Below are 22,071 nucleotides of genomic sequence, written 5' to 3' on the forward strand. Positions count from 1 at the left end.
CCAGGACCCCGTATCTGTACACACTCCCTAAGATACACAAGAACTTACAGAACCCTCCAGGACGACCCATCGTATCTGGTATTGGGTCAGTGTTGGAACCTCTGTCGAGGTTTGCAGATGCTTTCCTCAGACCGATTGTTCAAAAAACGTCAACATATCTCAGGGACACGAAGGATGTCCTGAACTTATTAGAAAACATCACCTTTGATCCCGACAACCAATTACTGATCAGCTGTGACGTAGAGAGTCTCTACACCAGCCTGCCACATCATGCTACCCTAGAGATTGTGGAAGATGTCCTTTTTGAGGATTTCTGGGAATACCAAACACCACGTAACGTGGTGATGGAATGCTGTTCCCTAGCCCTTAGAGAGAACTTCTTTGAGCACAAAGGTACCCTCTATCTACAAAAACACGGCTGTAGTATGGGAAGCACATTTGCTCCCAGCATAGCTGGTTTATATGTGCACCACTTAGAAGTGACTAAAATACTTCATCCAAACAACCCTTTCAGAGACAACATCAAAGTATGGAAACGATACATCGACGACATCCTGATCATCTGGGATGGAGATGAGAGGACCTCTAAACAATTCTTGAGCTGGTTGAACTTGCAAGACAACTACTTGAAGTTCACCAGTACCACCTCCAACAGCAACTTGGTATTTTTGGATTTGAATATCTTCCCCAAAGAAGGCAGACTGAGGACGACAACTCATTTCAAGGACACCTCGAAGAACTGTTTACTCTTGTACAACAGCTTTCACCCGAGACATCTGCGGGATAATCTCCCGTATGGTCAGTTCCTGCGTCTCCACAGGAACTGCACAGAAATTGGAGACTTCAAACTGCAGTCTAAAGATCTGAAGAAAAAGCTGAAAGCCAGAAGGTATCCAGATAAGATCATCGACCAGGCATACAAACGGGCAAAAAACAACTGCCGGGAGAGCCTTCTGGAAGAAAAAATACAGAAAGAGGAGGAGAAGAGACCCATCTGTGTCACCACCTATAATACCTGTTCGAATCAAGTGACCAAGATTATCAACAGGAATTGGAAGATTCTAAATAGTGGTGGGTTGCAAATACCGAAACCGATGTTCTCTCATAAAAAAGCACAGAGCATAAGGGATGCCTTAGTCCACACTAGACCAAAAGCAAACAGCAATTCTGTGCAGAAGAATCCCGACTTTGTACATGGTCATCATCCATGCGGAAACTGTAAAGTCTGTTGTCTCACGAAGAAAAGCAATAATCTGACCTTTAGTGATGGAACAACTTGGGAGCAAAGGGGCTTCAGCAACTGCAATAGTACCAATGTGGTCTATCTAATCACATGCCCCTGCGGATTGGAGTATATAGGTATGACGAGCAGGGCAGTGAAAGTCAGGATAGGTGAACACAAGAGCACCATTAAATGCAAGAAGACCAGCACGAAACTCACGAATCACTACCTAGAGATGAACCATAAACCTGGCGAAATATCTTGGACTGTAGTTGAGCTAGTGAATAACGAGAGGTTCCTCCTGGAAAAAGAACAGAGATGGGTGTTTCGCATCCAATCCCATAAAAAGGGACTGAACGATGACATACCTTGGGGACAGCTGTGACCCCCGGGTCTTTCTGAAGCCATTATCCCAACCTGATGTAATCAGTATGCATGAACTCTGGAACAATGCCATACCTTGGGGATAGGTGTGAACCACATCCATTTATCCTCATGTAATAGATACATAATGACTCTATCTGCTTTTTTTGGGTAATCTGCGAGCTGATTCCTGTGACCCTTGGGCTACACCAACCTAGCAAGAATGCAATAACACTGGACCCTGCGCAAAAACCCACCTGCTGAATGACAAATTTGACCCATGATAATCAGAGTGATAACATTTCGTTTCCTGAAAATGTGATTATTCATTACATTTTATTTCTTGACCTGGGAACACCAATGAGCAAGCATTAACAATGAGGTGTCCTGTAAATGTGATTATACATTACGTTTTTATTCTTTGACCTGTGAACACCAAAGAGTAAGCATTTAATAATGAGGCATAGCATTTAATAATGAGGCATAGCACGAGAATACAATTTGCATTTAGTTGTATTAAGGCAATCCGGGTCCCTCACGCTGGCCACAGAAAGCGTAAAAAGACTATTGGTTGCAATCCTCACATTGAGCCGTTCTGCGGCGGCCATCTTGGATTTGCCCATTCTAGTCTTCACTTTGGGCGTTTCCCCGCGTAGCAATGAGCATGACGGAAGGCAATGGCACAATATAACTCCACCGGCAGACGAGCGACTACCTATCCTCGGAGCTCGGACGGTAGGAATGCCAGGCGAATTGCTCGAGCCGGTAACGTAAGTGATAGACTCGGACCCCGAGTCTTTAATAAATGGGTCACAGGGCCATTTCACTGTCAGAAAACGAACGAACCACATCTAACAGTGGGGGCGGCTACATTTATTTTTCAGTAGACCGCGCTAATCTTCCTCCTCCTGCCAGCTCATGGGGCACTGAGAGAACTACCGAAAAGTATGTATATAACGAGTGTATTTAATGACCATCTTCACTGGCACTACTTCTAGAATAATTATGTTGAGAAAATACGATATACTGTTTCTAGAATATCTATCTTGAGAAAATACGAAATATATATGTCCTTTTTGATGCTTTTGGGATCGGATGTATGAATGTGTTGAGCCACTAATGTATGTGTGATGGGTTATGAATGAACCACGTCCATTTGGATGGTTCTGGACAAAATGTCGGACACACTGTCCAACAACAAGAGGTGCATTTTGATTAATATATTCAAACTTGTGGTGAAGGTAATTGCACCTAGCATGACGAATCCTACCAAACTGGCTATGGTTGTGAATATCAAGGCGTATTAACGATGCACATTTCATGACCAGCAGTAACGACATGAATATGTCTGTGCTTTCTCCCTCGTTTTCCTCCTTTTCCTTTACAGAGACCAAGGGTCACCTTTTTTTGGCACTTATTTTTGATGCCTTGCTTCACCCAGGCCAGCTCATGCCCTGAGGCACAAATATCCAGCTTATTTTTGCCGGTATATTTGTAGGACAGTAGGCCTACTTCTTTAGAACTGAGCTATTTACAGTAGGGATCACGATTTGGTCCTGATGAGTAGGCAGCAGGGGACTGCCTATGAAACATGTCGACTTGGTAGTCAGTAATTGCTCTACCTACATCCCCTTTTTAACATTCCCAGCCAGAGACTCCAATAAAGTGTATTTGTTCTACTAGCCAGGGAATTTTTAAATTTTTGTATTTTTTTGCATTCACTAGTTAGATCCCTACACTTCACTTCTCATCACTGCACCTACACATAGCTCTGTCACATTTATAGTGCTCCCGCGTAGTCCGTCTGGTCGTAGCACGCCCCGCCCCGTTATAGGGACGGGAAGACCCCTATGATGAAGCATGACACTAACGGATTTTTTTAGTGTGTGAGGGGTATTTTAAACAAGCACATGTGCTCTCATCTTTCCATCTCTAAGAGAGAGTCTATCACTTCACTACAATTAAATTTTGAAAAAATCCTTAAAAATATCTTGCACCTCCACACATTGATAGAATCCTTATGTTTATATGTCCTCATGGCCTTCTATGTGCTTTATGTTCAAGATTGATTTTGCTGTTTAAGAAACTTGGGAGCATATTATCAAGAACGGCGTTAAAATTATCGCCGATTTAGCGGCAGAAAACTGCCGCTAAAGCGGCGATAATGGGCTTGATAATATGCCCTGGAGAATTCCTATAAAAGCCCATGTCCACACCAGAACATGGACTTCTATTGGAATTCTCAAGGGCATATTATCAAGCCCATTATCGCCACTTTAGCGGCTGTTTTCTGCCGCTAAACTGGCGATAATGTTTAACGGCGTTCAATTGATGGAAAACTGTTAAGGTTCATTGAAGATCCTGATCTGTAACTGATTAGCGCAACTAATGTTTGGCTGGAAGGAAATATCTGAGCTATTTTACTTCTGGTTCATTTTTGGACTAAGAGGAACATTTAAATCAGGGTGGGCGGTCTGCCCTATTTAGAGATCCCTGCCTGCCTGGTGGGATCTCCTCGTAGGTTTGCCAACCTGGCTCTTTATGGAAAGTGCCGGTCTGCAAGCATTTTGCTTAGAGGAAGCACAATAGCTCTGATGCACAGGGAGTTTCCTCCATGCGCATTCGGGCTATTTTCCTTTTTCCCTGCATGGCGGACATGGTTTGGGAACATTAGTGACGACTGCCTGCTCTTGATAAGGCATGGCCACAGCTCGTATAAACCAGTAGTACTACCGTATTGGGGTTTCCATTGGAGGAGCCAGCTGAACTGCCACCAATGATAACCTAGAGGTTCCACCACCTGGTAATGGGACTACTGCTTTATGGTATTTCTCTAATTTTGCCTAAAATGACATGATGCCCCGAGTTTTTAAGGATACTTGTATCATGAAACTGAAAAAACGTGTAGATTCTCAGTCTGATTATATCAGTCATAAAATGTTCTAAAACAACTCTAAAAAACATGTGACTCATTTAAATAAAACAGTGTTATCGAGAAAAAATATCACTTCTGCATTAACCTGGTAACCATTATCCAGAAAGTGATGCTAGAGCTGAACATTTCCCTGAACTCACTGACCACTATGCAAAGAATATATATATGCTAATCAGCACAGCATTTTATCACACAAGGCTGTGCAAGGAAATGCAAGGGCTTCAGTGAGATTTACTGACTTTTTAGGAAATTTGCCCTTAGATAACTTCACCTTACCTGTTCATACTGCTTGTCTAAATCTGAACTGCGGAGACATTGACATTCAACAAGAGAAAATGCTTTTAGTGTTTGGTCAATTACATTATAGTTCACTATTTCCAATATGACATCTGATATACAGCGTGACAGTCTCTGTACAACCCACTGTCTCTGGATGTTAATGACTGTGAGAAAGTGCCTCTTTCCCAAGGTCATCCCCATATTTCTCGACTGATTCTGCTGGTTTTTGAAGGTCTTGAAGTCTTTAGGGAGTTCCATGGCACTCTTGAAAATGTAGCTTGTCTTGCTTCTACTTGTATGTTTTGTATAATGTGGGTGTAGCAGCCTTGAAGCCTCATTCCAAGTGGATTCTACTTCTGGGTGTACTGCTGGCTTCTGCAGCACAATACTCTAACACCATTCTAGTTCATAGTAGCATAGCTCCATTCCCTGTCTGTCCAGCATACACACGTGACTATGAAATATGGGATATGACAGTACTATCCCAATGGGCTGACACCTCATGCTGTCACATGTCAAACATCTCAGTTGACTCAAGCAATCACATGATAGCATTTAGTCTCCTTCCTCTTCTTCACAGCAAACGTTATCTGGGTAAATATTGCTGTTATTATCAGAAAAAGATTGAGCAAGATATTGATGTTTGCTGAGAGTAGATAATATAATTGGGATCTGATTGTGTCCAGCAAGACCTACTATGTAACTTAGGTGCAGAAGCATTCAGAGTACATAGTGGTTGATTTTATAAAGACATTGCAAAGACAATGGGCTGTACGCATTAAGAAATATTAGAACATTGGAATGTTGGGAGCTCCATTGAAAACAATGGAGTGCTCCGGGCTTATAATGGCTGGTATAAGCCTGGAGGTCCAATATTCCAATGCTTCGGCTTCAGGGAACCTGAAAGGATTCCAATCCCCTCATGCTCCCATAAGGCTTTGTTCTTTTTTGTTAGAACATTCTGCCCTCTAGTGGCAGAATGTTCTAATAGCCTTATAGCCCTTCGTAGCTGGGCTATACCGGCTATTAAAGTCCCTCTCCCTTGTTAAAGACCCTCGCCTTCGGCTCGGGGCCTTTAACGCTGGAGAGGGCCTTTAATAGCCGATATAGCCCTCTACGGCGGGCTATAAGGCTATAGAGTGTGTTTAGCTGAATTTGCTTAGTGCCTGTAAAGATCCCTCCTCAGATTTAGCATTGCCTGGGGTTCTGATAATTTTTGATGGGGTGAATAACAGAGAGTATGAGTTTTCTTAGAATAACATGCATAAACTGGAGCAGGTGAAATCTCCAGGTGGAGTGCCAATAGGCAGTGATGTTTCCACTTAATTCATAGTTACGATGGGCTAAGTAACTCAGAATGAAAGAAGATCATAATGAAAGCAGATGGATTGCCAAATAATCTCTCAATTTATATTTGTGGACCTTGTTTGACAGGGAAGTTAGTTGTATTAAAATCTTTAAAACTTATTGGGGGATATACACAAAGGTAACTTAAACACTTGTGAGTGAGTTATAAGTAAAGTTTACTGTGACATTTTTGAGTAGCTTTACTGTTTTTGGCTGTTTACTGAAATGTGTATACTAACATGCCTCCACCACCTGAAAAAGCAGGTGAACCAAATTTATTAGAGTAAGGTACAACTACTAAAATGGGGCAGTAGTAAGCCCAGCACCACACATGGAACACCACTGATATTGCAACACTCTTCCACAGAAAATAATGGAGGAAGGAATTTAAAATAGAACCAGATAGATATTAAATGTAAATTAAATTAATTTATTTTGACTTTTTAAATATTTATAAAACATATTTATTACAAACATTAAACATAATCAACAAATATATATTTTAATAACTTTCTAATTTAAACATAAATGTAATTAATGAAAACATTGAAAAATAATCCTATAACTAACTTGTTATTTGCCACGGATGCCTCCACCTCCCTCACACTGATGCATGGGACAGGCTCCCCATCTCAAAAGTTGAAATTTAAAGAAACCCCCATTTAATTCCTGTGCAAAATAACAACGCATTTCGTTTGTACGAGAATTAAACCGGTGTTTCTGTGAAGTATCTCATGATGTTTTGATATTTTAACCTAATAAAAAATATATACATTTGTACTTTAGGCAGATATTTGTAAATACATCTATGACAAATGATCATTTCATTTAATATATTTAAAATAATTAGATATCTAATTCAAAATTACGTTAATGGTGTTCTTACTTCTATCTTGTTCTACATTTAAAATAAACCTATTAGATGTTTTTATACTAATATTTAACATAAACAGTCCAAAGCATACACTGATGGACTTTATTCATCATTTAAAATTTTGGTACAAGGCTCTACAATGTATATATGTCTTGCATGATGGCAATGAATTAGGATTATTCCTAAAGTAGAACACATAATTTTCAAGCATGTCATAACTTTGTCTAATGGTTATCTAGCCGACTTAATTCAACTTGGTCACTAATACAATCTCAAGAAAAAGCTGCCACCTTTTTCTGCATCCTGTTAAACAAGTCAAACTTCTCACCTGCACACCTGCACCTGCACTTCACAATGAACAATTTGCTGTCATACATGATGAGTTATTACAGTATGTGTTTGCTGAGTAAACGAACAAATATACTCCAAGTTTTCATTCCTGAGGGGACACACTGTACATTTTAAGTCCAGTGGTATGCAGGCCACACAGTAAGAATACAGCATTAATTTTCTTTACTTCATGACTTGCTGTGTTTGACTGTGCAGGGAGGATCAGTGTTAGTGTACTATATAAAGGTAGTGGCTTTAACCTTGTGTACAGTCTCACTGTGATGGGCAAGTGAATCTCATCTAAAATAATTTTCTGCGTTTCTGATTTCACTCTCAATGGGTTTGCAAGACATGTGCATCACCCACATCATGTCCTCTAAGCAAGCTTTCAGAAAATTATTCATAGCTCCATCACTTTTCTTTAGATGGAAACCATCTATATTTTATTGAGATACCCCAAACGTCAAACTGCGTGTAGAAACCCCCAGCATGAGAAAGCCCAATAGACAGCAAACAATGGGAGCTTGTGACTTGGGCACTATTGCACTGAACTACTTGAACATGGAATGAAATAATTATTCATCAGTAATATATCAAAATGTGTTTGTAGTTATTTTTTTATACTTGCAGAACACCTTCATCCTATGTTTTGCCTATTACACATGGCACCAGAATATCTTTGTCTAAATTACACCTAACAAAAATATTTTGCCGTAAATATAATTTACAAAATACCATCTCAGCAATAGACCATTTACACCAAATGGAGTGAAGTTTTGTAAACTATACTAAGGCTACAAAAATTATGTCAGACAATATTTGTCCTAACAATATTCTGACAATCAACCAAATATAGACTAGATTTACAGACTAATGATACAATATTGATTAAGTGATCTATGCACTTGTGTGATAGTAAAGCAGGCTTACAATAAGTGGCTGTTAATCCATGACTTCACTCACTTTTCCAGTAACAGCTTGGTGATGACAATTCCACCTCTCCGGGAAACTAACAAAGTGAAGTTTGCTACTAGGAGCTCCGTTGTTGGTGTCTTCTCTTTGGTCAGTAAGGAATATGGAGTTCACGGTCAGATGGATCACCTCCGCTTTGACTGTGTCTTATGGTTTGGAGATACTTCCCTCCGCCTCGGAGACTGTTGCTGGGGTATTACGGACATTCTGGTGCAGGAGGGCCACATCCAACAACACTTCTTAGATGTAAGGGCCGTGTCTGAGTCCTGAATTGTCTGAAATATCTCTGCAGTGCTGCCTCCACCCTGTGTATAGTCTCCCTAGGAGTCCCCACCACAGGCCCCTTTCTGTACCCCAGCTGGATCCACGAAGTTATCAATCTTGGTTTGGGCCGAGGTTGCTGGAAGCTTATTGCAACCCATATTGACTCTGGGTTCCCACTCAGCCATATCGATATCAGAGAAAGTCTTGGAGATTGTGGGCAGTGCGATTCCTGCACCACCTGCCCTGCCCTACTCCAGCAGGACCCAGGAGTTCCGGGGTCTATTTGCGGCAGGTCAGAGCCATCAGTGATAGTCTATTGCAATTGGGCTCTAACGTGGTTGCACCAGGCCTCACCAGAGAATAGTATTGCGGTCCCTCTGGTGGGGTCCCGTTTACAACATGGCTTGATGTCCGTCATGTGGGTCACTTCATGCCCCAAAGGCTCACCTCTGGTGCATCCCTGGCTTGCAGGCCTCCTTCGGGTCACCAGGTGCCCAAAGGTGGATCTTGCAGCATGCTGACCAGGCCCAAGGAACTCAGAAGGCAATTAGAGCTTTTCCGCCACTGGGTCTGTGGTCATGACGCTGTCTGTGTCATCTAGGGCCTCCACGTATCTTCTGCTTCCTCAGGAGCCCCTCCTGGGTGAATGACCTGCAGGGAAGGACTATCAGGATGAACCCTCAATCTCGACTATGCAAGTGAGCGGTGCCATCCCTGCCACCGTGTAGTCAAGTGCTGCCCTGTCCACTTTCCCCTCACAGCTTAGTTCTCTAGTGATAGAAGATATTGCCCTGGGGCGTTTCCCCAAGGAGTTTGGGTTCCCAGGGGGATTGTCCCAGTGGACCTGTAGTGCTCCCCCAGGGCACAGAAGCTGAATCGTGGTGGCCAGCGGCCCCATTTGAGGGAGGAGGAGATGTAGGTGTTGGCTGCGAAGGTGGAACTCAGCGAGGGGGCCGCCATCCTGCATGCCCAATTTTTTTCAGAAGCCAAGAGGGAGCAAAAAAAGCAAAAGTAATCTTTGCCATCCTCGCTCCACAAGTGCCTAGGGCCTTTACAGGCTCGGGGAGTTGGGCCTCCTGCACCCTCCCCTTTGATTTTAAATTGAACCCGGCAGATGGGGTCATCCTGGCCTCTGTCAGGTTCGAGGCGGGGGACCGCATGCCATTCTCCTTTTTAAATTGCACTGGGCCTCAAGAGGTGAGATTCCCGGGGCTGAAAACGGGTCAGGGAGGGAGGACACATTCCCCTCTCCCCCATTTTTGGCATTCAGCCCTGGGGGATGGATTCCACATGGTCCAATAGCGGCTAGGTGAGGGAAGGCCCCAGTCACACCCCCTTCCCAAATATTTTGTTAAAATGACCTCCTGGCCTACCTGGGGGTCAAAATAATAAAATTAAAAAAAATTATAAAACTAATGAAGTTTTATTATTTTTTTAATGCTACGATTCTGCAGGAGTCCCACAGGATCGTGGCATACAAAAACTTTTTTTCACTCAATGGCTGGGGGGCAAGCATACCTACCATGCCCCCATATATTTTTTTCAGGACAGGAGACGAAGTCCCCAAGTCTTTTTATGCCTGCTACTATTTTTTTTCCCACATTGTAGCCAGCCAATCAGAGTGCTCGCTCCTGCAGGAGAACTCTAACCTGGGAGCAAGAAGGTTCAACTGACAAAAGAGCGCTTTTTTTAAGCTGGATTGGAGGGACTCTCGTCAGAGTTCCTCAAGCCCAACCATCTAAATATACGAATATTTTAACTTAATTTCTTAAAAACAACAGAATGGATTTATGCAAGCCATAAAAAGCATGCGTTATGGACCAAGATCTCGGTTCCTGCCAAATTGATGTAATTCCATTCCGCAGTTTTTGTGCTATCGCATACCAAAATAAGTCTGTAGAAAATGCATGGGAATTTTGAACTTCAGGATTCCCCCTTTTTCTCACCTTTCTTGATGGATCACCCTGAAAATGTTTATGAAGAAACTAGGCAATAAAGAGAACTTTTGTGGAAAGATTCATGAAAATTGATGAAACAGCACCAAAGTTATTAGGAAACTAAAAAAAAACATGCCCCTTGGAAACGCAGACCTAGTGGGGACCATCAGTCAGCAGGGATCCACCCACTAACTACCAGCACAGTAGGGATGGGCGTAAAGGCCCAGCAGTTAATGGTTTAATGGTATAATGGCATGCTATTCTTGTAAACGATATTTATGACACATTATTTATGTCAGCTAATACTTTTGACAACAATATTCTGAAATCTAACCACAAATGCAGCAATTTGGAAGTTCTGGAGAGGGAAATACATGAATTACGTTTTCTCTTTCTGGAGCAGTTTGGCAGAAAGTAAAGCTACAAAATAACAATTCAAAGCTTAACAATTTGAAAAATAAAAACGAAGCATTCATACTTTAATGAGTGTATCATTTATACAAATACGAATATCAATGTCTGTTTCTGTTTTTCTGGGGAAAGCTAATACAAGGAATATATGAACCGGCAAATGTGGACTATTATCTTTTACTAACTGGAATATGTGATCAAGTGGCTGCAACATACGTATTATCAGGAATGATTCCAGTCCTCTGAATTCATGTTCCTCCTCTCTCTCTGGATTGTTGCATATGCCTGAGGTTCCGCCTATAAATATTTTAGTGGAACTGCAGCGCAAGAGTCCTGCCTCCTACCTACACATCACCAACAATTGTCATACAGTTGCTAGATGTTCCTAATGAGGCTAGGACCGCCTATCAGAAGCACTAGGAGGATGGCTGAGCAGGTGTTGTGATGACGTGCGCAAATTGTCATCCGTACAGCATTTTTCCTTACGCCTCACTAGCAGCTGGTTGGGAATGTTAACACTTGGGAGGGATCCATCAAGCAAAGAGAGAAATTCTTTCTGGGTATAATTTTAACGGGTAATGCTTACATACACGATTGGAGCCTGTGAGTTTCAGTAGCTGACACAGCTTTTCAACCCATTGTCTCCATTGTCTGTAAATATCCCCTCAGTCATCACCTATTTCTCTCCATAGGCACTCTTACCTAGGTTTCTAGATACAGCTCAGTCAGTAAAGCAGAGAGAACCCTGTAGATGCCTCCTTATTCAGGTCTGAGCAATGGTCTCCTGTGTTATTCTCGCTGAAGGCAGTGGCATCATTTATGAATGCACAGTATAATGCCGGCCACAGCTTGTAATCTTCGAGAATTCGGTTGAAAGCTACACAGTCCTGTAGGAAGTTGGCTCTGTGTATACTATACCAAACTTAGGTATAGTGTGCAAAGAGTCCAGTGGATCCCCAGAGGCTTAAGTAGAACATACTAAGGGCCAGATGCACAACAGGAAATTGCATGCAAAAACAGATTCACGACCCGCATGCAAAAATCCTCTGGGCCATGTACTAACACTATTTTGCAACTTGCAAATAATTTGCGACTCGCAAGCTAGTGTATTGTGACTCGCTTCCTAATAGTGACCTCAAAAGCCATGTACGAATGTTTTGCGACCGCAATTACGGTCACAAAACACTCACACTTTACTGCCCTCTTCAAGAGGATGGTAATGCAATCGCAAAAACAAGGGGGAAATATTTTTGGGGAGCAGGCAGTGGTCCCAGGGACCACTACCTACCCGTACGTTTAAAAAAAAAATAATGCATCCCGTTTTCCTTGTTATGCTTTACAGTAATTGAAATGCATTTGTGTTGTCAACCAGAAACAGTAGAACTTAGCAGTTGTAAAAGATAAACAGTTTAAATGCATTATGATACCATAATAATAATCCAAGCATGAACAAATAACCCCTTAAGGTTTCAAGGAGCTGGAGTCCACCAGGGACATTAAGTCAAACGGTGCTGAACTGAGCTGCTGCCATGCGAACCACGCCATAAGCTCTGTGCTCAGGAGTCAGACACTCTAGCCACTGCGCTACACCTCTCCCTCGGCATGCAATTGAATGCTATAGAAGGAAAACAGTTAGATGCATTAACAACAAACCCCCTAAGACTCTTCCAGTCTTAGGGTGTTTTGACCAACTGGGTAAGGGTCAGTTTAAGGTAGAAACTGCACCACCAGTGGCACTGGGGTGGCTGGGTGCAGAAGTTACTGATTTCAATGTTAGTGAAAGGAGACTGGTGACATGAACAAGGTGCAGATTGCAGGTAGGTACCTGCTGTGTCAGGGCACATGCCTCGGGGATTAAACCAAACAGAGGGGGGCCACAAGGTAGCACCAACCATACACTACCAGTGGCACAGGGGTGGCCGGGCCCAGGTTGCAATTCAGCATTGGGCCTCCAATGCTTCTCAATGGGGAATCTCGGTTTCACAAAGAAGCTGCAGGCTTGAACTAGGAAGCTGACTGAAGGTGACCGCCAGCAAGGCAGGTAAGTTGAGATGTCGAAGAAAGGCTGGGCACTGTCGACTGGCCTTCCCAAGTTCGTGGCAGAGGATGCCGGTGTGTCCTTTGATGTCAGATTTTCTTTACAAGAGCCGGTCGCGGTCAGGGGGACCCTTCATGTAGAGGCTGCAGGAGATTTCGTGGGGTGCAGGAGAGGTCAGGCACTGATGGAGTCAAGGTCTGGATTGCTAAGGAGATGACACTGGACAGGTAAGCCACTCAGACTTGGGCTGTGGGCATTGGGTGCAAAATGGGCAGGGGTCGCATATCCACCTGGATCTGGAGTCCTTAAAGTTGGAGTTTTTTGGACAGGGCTGCTGTCCTTGGGAGATCTGGTCTTCGTTGAAGGGTGGCAGTCTTTTTGGGGTTCTTGGAAGTCACTGGCCACCGGACAGGCATAGTCTTCTTTGCAGGGTCCTTGAGCAGGAGACAGGCTAGTAGGGCTGTGGCCAAATCAGTAGTTGTCTTCCATGTCCAGCTGCACACTGTCTTCTTCGTCCTTTGCTTTTTATGTCGCAGGTATCTGAGGATTAAGGTTTAAGGGTGCCCTTAATACTGAATTTAGGGGCATTACAGGTACTGTCAGCTGGTAGCAAATGGGCTACTTGCCTTTAGGGTGCCTATAACCGTTGTATGTTCCCTCCCTTTGAGGATGGGGCATCCCCTAACCTGATTGGGTTGAATCCTTCCATTCAAGATGGAGGATTTCTGTGGTGATGACAGGAGGACAGTTTCGTCTGAAACACTTCTTTAATCAATGAAGACAAAGTTCACAAAAGTGTGGTCCCTTTAATGCCAGCCACAGCACAAACTGTTGTTGGTGGAACCCACCCGCAGTTCACAGAGGAAAAGAACACTGTTGGAGATTCCAAAGGAAAAGAAGCACTGCTAAAGACAAGTGCATCATTACAACATAACCCCCTCCCTTCTACCCAAAAGTCAAAGAAAGGAAACAAGAGAAAATACAAAGAAGCAGAATGATTAAGAAAGAAAAGATAAATCAGTTCTGAACAAAGTCCTCCAATTAACGAGGAGGTCTCCACGAACCGAGGAGGTCGGAAAACACCCACACCGCCATCAGCTGGAAGAACAGAGGAAAAAGAAGAAGCATCACCTGAACCCATTTCTCTTCTAATTTGAGAACCAGAAGAAGACAGTTCAGCATCACTCATCATTGAGATGAACATTAGAATTACCAGAGGTAGGTTCATGTGTGAGTGGATCCATTGTCCAGAAGTACATAGGTGTCAAACACTTGCTTGACCCTAAAGGGACCCCAAAACTTAGATAACCCCTTGCAAGGTCTTCCATGTCACACTTTGACCCAATCTCCTACATGTACACCACCAAGGTTGATTTTGTCTTTCGCTACCTATGAGATCTGCGGCTTGGGAGATACCAACCAAGATGGTAGAAGTTTGGTACCACGCTTTCTTCCACGCATCCTTTCGAAAGGTGTGGCATAAGTGACAGAATTACCAGTAGAACGATGAGCCCAAACCACCTCACAGACCATCACATCAACATCCTTACCACTCTGGACAGCCGTGGCTATGGTACCCTTTACCATCCTGTTGGCACGCTCTACCATGCTGTTGGCTTGAGGATTATAAATCGCTGTGTGATGATGAACTATACCACACTTAGTCAAGAAGTGCATCATTTCATGCGAAACCAACTGGGCCCCATTATCCGTGATCAAAGTCTGAGGAAGACCCTCCTCATGAAAATATTTTCTCAATTGCTCCATGGTGCTCTTCATAGTGATATCAGGCATGAATTTGACAATGAGCCACTTAGAATAAACATCAACTAAAACCAAAGCATTCCTCAAACCTTCCATGCAAACCATGCAGAGGCCCAATTAAATCCAAACAAACAGAACTCCACGGAGCACCATGATCCTCAATATGACACAGGGAAACCTGACAACAAGTCTTAAGCCTCATTTCACTTTCTCTGCAAACATCACGTCCTATCACCCAAGAAGTGATGTGTTTGTCCATACCGGCCCACCAAAATTCTTCATGCAGCCTTTTCTTTGTCAAAGTTTGACCAAGGTGGCCTTCATGTGCCAGTCATATAATCCTGGATCATAAACCCTCGGGAGGCAAAAAACTAATCATTCCTCATAAGGATATTGACCTCATTCATGCTCAGTTCATCCAAAACCTTAACATATGGTCTCAAGGAAGGTGCCAGAGTGTTCTCTCTACGCTCCCCCTCAACCAACATAATCTCACATAAGGCCAGCAGGGGGCGATGAATGTGAAAACACAAGAACAGGAAGAAGACCTTTCATCTAATAGTCATGTGATGCAAGAACAGACATGGGAAAATGAGGCAGCAGTGAACAAACCTGGCTTTTAAAGGTAAGCTGAAGTACCTTGTTTTGTAATCAACCAAGCTTTAACTTAGGAACGTGAGCACGCGACGCTCCCAACGTTCACTAACAAATGCGGGGAAACTATTTAAACCGCGCTGCTAAAACAATTGTTAACGTTGATCTGACAGCGTGAGGACGGATTGCTCCCATCACCTGTCACGCGTTACCAAAAAGACTGCAGCAAAGCAGACACAACAGTTAAATGAGGTGTAAAGGTTAAGGGCGGGGCACACCTTGTGTGCGAGCACCAGACCCGACTCCTCTTCCTCCCACCGCACTGTCTCACATGGGGCAAAAGAAAAATGCTTCAAGAGTCCTTTCACAGCGTTGTGGCAGCATGCGCGCTGGATTCAGACTCCTCACAAAAAGCAGTTTGAGGGTATTCAAGGCTGTGCAACACTCTGTGCCGGCTCCTCACTGTAGGGTTTGATGAGGGGCGCTAGGCCCTCATTATGATAAACTGAATAACTACGCAGACACAGTGGTTTGGGGATAGGTAATGGGCCATGAGCACATGCGCTCAGCCCCTTTATTGGCCAGGGTCATCTGACCTGTGACGCCTGGTGGTGGGTGGGTGTTAGGTGTGCGGTTACAGAATAGACTGAGACACTAGACCGTGTCTTCCGTCACTACACTCACCTCAAAGTATATTTATCAAACTCAGATGAAGGCACACGCGCTGACAACAGGCTCCTCACCTTGATCGTTTGAAAACAGATGAAGGCACACGCGATGGCAGCAGTCTCCTCACCTCAAGTCAGCTGTTCCTCAGTCACTCACAGCTGATTATCGCTTAAACTATAAACGGCCCCTCTCGGTTTTTCTCCGTCTCAGCCAGAATTCACTCACGGGACACACTCTGTGACTCCTCTAGGCATTCATAGATAAGCACCACCTGTGGCTGGCAAGCGTCGCCAAAAATGTGGTGATGACAGGAGGACAGTTTCGTCTGAAACACTTCTTGAATTAATGAAGATAGAGTTCAGAAGAAGTGTGGTCCCTTCAACGCCAGTCACAGCACAAACTGTCGTTGGTGGAACCCACAATCAGTTCACAGAGGAAAAGAACACTGTTGGAGATTCCGAAGAAAAAGAAGCACTGCTAAAGGCAAGGGCAACATTACAACAATTTCCTAAGGAGTGGGGGTCACCTCGGTCCAGGGCACCTTTGGGGTATTCCTGACAGAGAAGGGACACATCACTCCTAACTACTAATTATCCAGCTGACCTTGCTGTCAAAGGTGGGGCTTGGTCAGAGCGGTGGTCATCTCCACTCAGGGCCAGCTCTAGGGCGGCACAACCGGTGCCACTGCACCGGGTGCTGACTCTTCAAGGGGACACCGTGTTTGGAAGTATTTTATGGTTTTAAAAGCACCTGCTGCTGCATTGCTGGCCTCCAGCAATTTCCATAGAATAAAAATATCAAGAAAACTCTGGTGATTAATGTTCTTCCTGGAGAGAGAAGGAGTTTTGTCCAGTGGAAGTATAACTAATTTTATGCTAGGGCAGAGCGTTAATATGCCTGCTGCAAAGAATGTGTTCCATGCAGATCACAAAGTGCACATAGTTTAAATAGGTCAGTGTTTTTGTCAGATAGATCCTTTTGTTATTATCAGTGTAGATGTTAACATCCTAACATGGAAGAGTGAGTTAATATTTGTCATAAAAAAACTTCAAGGAAGCGAAAAGGAATAGAATAGAGCATTATGATTTTTTTCCTTCCTCTTTAATTATTCTAATGTTTCAAAAAGCATTCATTTTGGTAAACAAAAATCCTTATTATTTTATGTAATCCCCAACTATGGGGTTATGTTTTAAATTTTGAGTCTGTGCTTCTCCAGACCAGGCACTCTTAAACTATACTGTTTACCAGTATGGATGACATGTGACTCACCTTGTAGCCTTCTGGCTTAAGTAACATTTCCTATACACTGATATACACAAATATGATTCATTGTCTCTGTGTAATGTGTATGTGATGTAAAGTGCTCTGACACCCTACACTGGTGTAGGTGGCGCTATATAACTAAATACATCTGAGAGAGAGTGGTTATGGATACTTTAAGGGGCAATGTTAAAGGGTGGCAGTGAGGGAGTCTGTGGGGGGCGCTAGCAAACATTGTCTCACAGGCGCCACCAGCGCTAAAGCCGGCCCTGTCTCCACTGTTGGAGAGGCCCCGGTCAGCATAACAAAGGGTAGGAAGTCTTTGAGGCTCACTGCCCTGCATGCTGTTCCTGTTTGTCAGTAGATGAAAAGCACCACCACCACAAGCATGCTTTGTTCCTGACCCACAAGAGCACAGGGCTCCCATCTCAGGGGGTCAGAAACATGTCTGTGTGTGGCAGGCTAGTGCAGGCGAGTCAGCTGGACACAAGAGAGTTGATTGTTTTTCAGGGGCATCTCTAAGATGCTCTCTGAGTGCATTTTGTAATACATCCAGCACTGGCATCAGAGTGTGTTTATTATGCTTAGAAGTTTGATGCCAAACTTCTTAGCACTCAGTAAAGCCATCATTGAGCTGAGCAATTCGTAATGACAAACTCCCAGCCCATGTACTCAATATGGCCCTACTTCACTTACAACTTCTGTGAATGGGCACAGACACTGGAGGGGCATATTGCTCATGTAGCTATGCCTTCATCTGTTGTATAGTGCACCCTGCCTTAGGGCTGTGAGCCTTGCTATGGGAGTGACGTACCTATGCCACAGGCAGTGTTTTTTGGCCAAGGAACCCAGGGAGATGTGCCATGTTGACTCTTCAGTTTTGTCTGCACCAACACACACAGTCTGCTGAGCCAGTGTGTATGTGTTAGGTGAGGGGTCTCTGAGAGTTGCACATGGCATGCTGCAGCCCTTAGAGATCCTCTCTGGTCACAAGGCCCTTGTTACAGGTTGTACCTTTTATAAGGGACTTACATGTGGGTCAAAGGTGTACCAATTGTGGAAATAAAGGTACAGTTTTGGGAAAGAACACAGGCCCTGGGAACCTGATTGGCAGGGACTCAGGGCACATTCAGTCAAAGTGCATCAGAAATCATCTGACACAAAGGGGGAGGTTATTGCAATAGAAACCCCTTTCCTACAAGTCTACAGCAATTAATCTTGAGAGATGGCAGTTGAATAAATTATATGTGTACGTCAGAGAAGATCCTCATCCAGACTATAAAATTGATAACCCATCACTTAATGACAGCGTGGAAGAAGCTGGACACTATGAGCTTTAAAGCATTAATGGAATTCGAATGATGATCTCTTCATGCAGCCAACAACTCTCTGTCTCCTCTCTAGCCAATATTCACTTGCTTTCTGTACCTGAATATCAGCGTGCCATTTTTATTCCTCTCGAGGTATTGTGAAGCAGAGATGTGTGGTGCAAGTGTAGCCATGCTTTTATAGTTGCTAAACCTGATCCCCTCGGCAATGCCTTTTGAGTTTCCTTTGCATAATTTGATATTTCCTTGCAAAGGTGTAGTCACGCCAAAAGAGAACAAAAACACTGCTACTATAAAGCATTTCATTAACGTGTGAGGAACGTCACTGGAGAATGTATCTGCGCTTGTATTTTTTAATTAAACAGTTTTATATACCACATATGGGTATCAGAGAGCTTCGCATATTGGCAGTTAAGAAGGTACAAGCAGTGGAAACCATATCACAGCAGAACAAGAAACGAACATAACAGAGCTTAGCAAACATAACAGACCAATAAGAGCAAGTGTAAACTAGAGGATCCTAGGGTGATTGGGACCTAGCCCAGAAATGTCTTTATCAGCATCTCTTTAACTTTCCATTTGTAGGAAGTCATGGAATTGTTAAGTCTTATTTCAGGTGGCAAGGAGTTCCAAATTCTTGGTGCAATGCCCGACAATGCCCAATTGTAGGTTTTCTTTTTATGGCATTCTGGTGCCCTTAGCACTAAAATGCTAGATCCTCTAAGGACCTAGAGCTCTCAGAGAGCTCAAGTTTTTGCGCAAGATATACTGGGGTGTTGAAATATAAAGCTTTGTGTATGATACATTCATTTTTAAGATGTATCCTTGCTTCATGCAGAAGCCATTTTAGTGATTTCAACTCTGGCGTGATGTGATGATAGCGTTTGGAGCCTGTAATGAGCCTTGAAGCAGAGTTGAGAGAGGCCTTAAGTAGTGCCATCTTCCATCTAGGAGGCCCACAGAGGATTGTTCTACAATAATCCAGTTTAGAGATCACTAGGGCTTGCACCGCAATCTTAAAGTCATTGTGGGGTAGGTAAAGCTTTATTTTCCTTAGGATTCTCAGTCGGAATTTCACTCCTTTGGTGAGAGCACTAATGTGCTTTTGCATGTTCATATGCTTATCTATCATTATTCCCATAGAGCTCGTGGAATCAATGATGTTTGGAGTGCAGTTGAAAGCTGTTAGTTGACACATTCATTCTTCAATGTCTGTAGAGTGTTTTGCTGGTCCGATAAGGAGAGAGCATTTAATTTCAGGTGATTAAGAGTCAACCAACTTTGCGGTTCCTGAAGAATGGAGTTGAGGTACCTGATGTCCTCAGGGAGGAGACTTTCAGATACAGTGCGTGTCATCAGCATACATGTGATAATGGTTGTTGGACAATTCCAGGATTTCTGTTTGTGGCTCCATGAACAAGTTAAAGAGGGTGGGTGAAAGTGTGGACCCATGTGGTACACCCAGAGTGAGCGGAGGGGGTTTGGACAGAGCTTGATTCACCTTGGGTCTTTGTGTTCTATTGTGTAGGAATCAGGAGAACCAGTTTAGCACAGTCCCTGATAGCTCCATCCTCTGCTCCTGTAGCTCGATAAGGGTATCATGTTCACCTTATCAAAAGCCGACGTTAGGTAAAGGAGGAACAAAAGGCATGATTCATTTAGGTCCAGCATTCATAGAGCATCATCAACAATGTTGGTAAGAGCAGATTCCATGCTATGACCCTGACAGAAGGCAGATTGGAATTGGTCCAGCAGTTGGAATTGTTCAGTGTCGCTACATAGCTGGGTGTGTTCGCATTTCTCCAGGAGCTTAGCCAGAGTAGGAATGTTGGATATTGGATGGAAATTGTGAAGGTTAGTCTGGCCTAACATTGGTTTTCAAAAGGATGGGGTGACCTGCCCCGATTTAAGGCAATCCAGAATCGAACCTTGAAGGAACGAGGCATTCATTATTTTCTTTAATATAGGTTGCATGATCTGATCTCATTTAAGAGAGTGTAGCCTTCTATAAAATGAATACGTATAACTGAATCTTTTTCACAGTAGAGTATGTTTGCAGATGTTGATATAAATGAACTAAAATACCAAACGATACACATTGTCCCTGTTTCTTGCCATGGAAAATGCATTTTCAGACTGTTAAACATCTTTGCATTTTTAATTTTGTTATAACTTTGCAGAAGCTACTCTTCATGTTTAGAAAGTGAACACTGTATGCAACGGCAAGCTGGTAATAACGTGATTTATTTTCTCATTGGCTTCTTTCTTTTCAGCCTCATCAATGCTGATTTCTGCGCTGCGTCTGTGGCAATTGCATTTGGAGGAGTGCTTGGCAAGATTAGCCCTGTTCAACTTATGATCATGGCGCTGTTTCAAGTTACACTCTATGCTGTGAATGAGTGGGTCGTCATAACAAAGCTTCACGTAAGAAAATTTACTTCATACTTCCTACATAAATCTTCTTTTTTTAAATCAGCATTAAGACTAAACAGAGTACAGGACCAATTGATTAAAATGAATCCAAGTGCAGGAGCTACAGATTATTGAACTAAAGATATTGTAGAATTAAAAAAATGACTTGGCTTCACCTTCCCATGAATCAGTAATGATCATTAAAGTGGGTGTCTATGTTTAAAGGTAACCAAAATAAAGGGAGCCACTCCGTTTGCTGGGAAATAACCCTCCACAAGTTGAAGAAAACACACTTCTCATATATTCCTCACTCACCAGGGTTGCCCCTTGGTGGCATGCTACATCATCTGGTCCATTCCGTTCTGCTGTGGAATAAGGCATGCTGTGACCTACAAATTACATGGGAGCACTTATAGATGTATTAATATGGTGTAGAATGATGATAATAGGAGTTGAGACATTTTATTTAATGTGGAAAAAAAACAAAAAATACCTTGCTAGTAGGTAAACTATTATTTATTCTGATCTCTAGTAGGAATGATTGAAAATGGGGAGAGGGAAGGATGGATAGCTATGTGCCTGCGTTTCAGAAGGTCGATATGTTTCAAGCCATCCCCTTAGCTTTTCATCAGGACCAAGGACCTGCCTCCTTGATACCACTCCTGTAGTGCTGTTGTCGCTAATCACACTCAAATACTCTGCATTCTACATATAGAGAGATTATACCTACTGGGCATTCTTTGATTTGTAATCTGCAATATATAATCATGAGAGAATTAGTCTGCAAGAGGTTTGTCAGGGAATATAATCTTCAACCAAGATGTTTATATGAAAGTACTCAAATTATGTGTGCAGTTTATATACATTCTGAACAACACCTATTAGTGTCATATCTAGTGAACTAATACATGCTCAAAATAACGGTGTGCACTGCTAATAAAATGAGTATACTTTCTAACACACAACGTGTTGCACATAAAAGAAGAACAGGTCAAGGTGACCACCAAGAGAATGACAAAGGAAGCACACCCAAACTCGAGCAACTAACCAGGCCCAAGCAACCAACCACTCT

The 22,071-nt window shown here is 43.1% G+C and overlaps 1 protein-coding gene across 2 annotated transcripts in view; it reads left to right on the forward strand.

Annotated features, from left to right (window-relative positions):
• The window catches only part of RHCG (Rh family C glycoprotein), a 401,798-nt gene that overhangs the window by 191,624 nt on the left and 188,103 nt on the right, over positions 1-22,071 (forward strand). For both annotated transcript variants that reach the window (XM_078683199.1, XM_078683198.1), the window contains exon 3: positions 20,861-21,011. In XM_078683199.1, coding sequence (XP_078539325.1) covers positions 20,861-21,011 — 151 coding nt within the window. The remainder of the gene's footprint in view (positions 1-20,860; positions 21,012-22,071) is intronic.

Source organism: Lissotriton helveticus, chromosome 3_1 (assembly GCF_964261635.1).
Source record: "Lissotriton helveticus chromosome 3_1, aLisHel1.1, whole genome shotgun sequence".
NCBI lineage: Eukaryota > Metazoa > Chordata > Amphibia > Caudata > Salamandridae > Lissotriton > Lissotriton helveticus.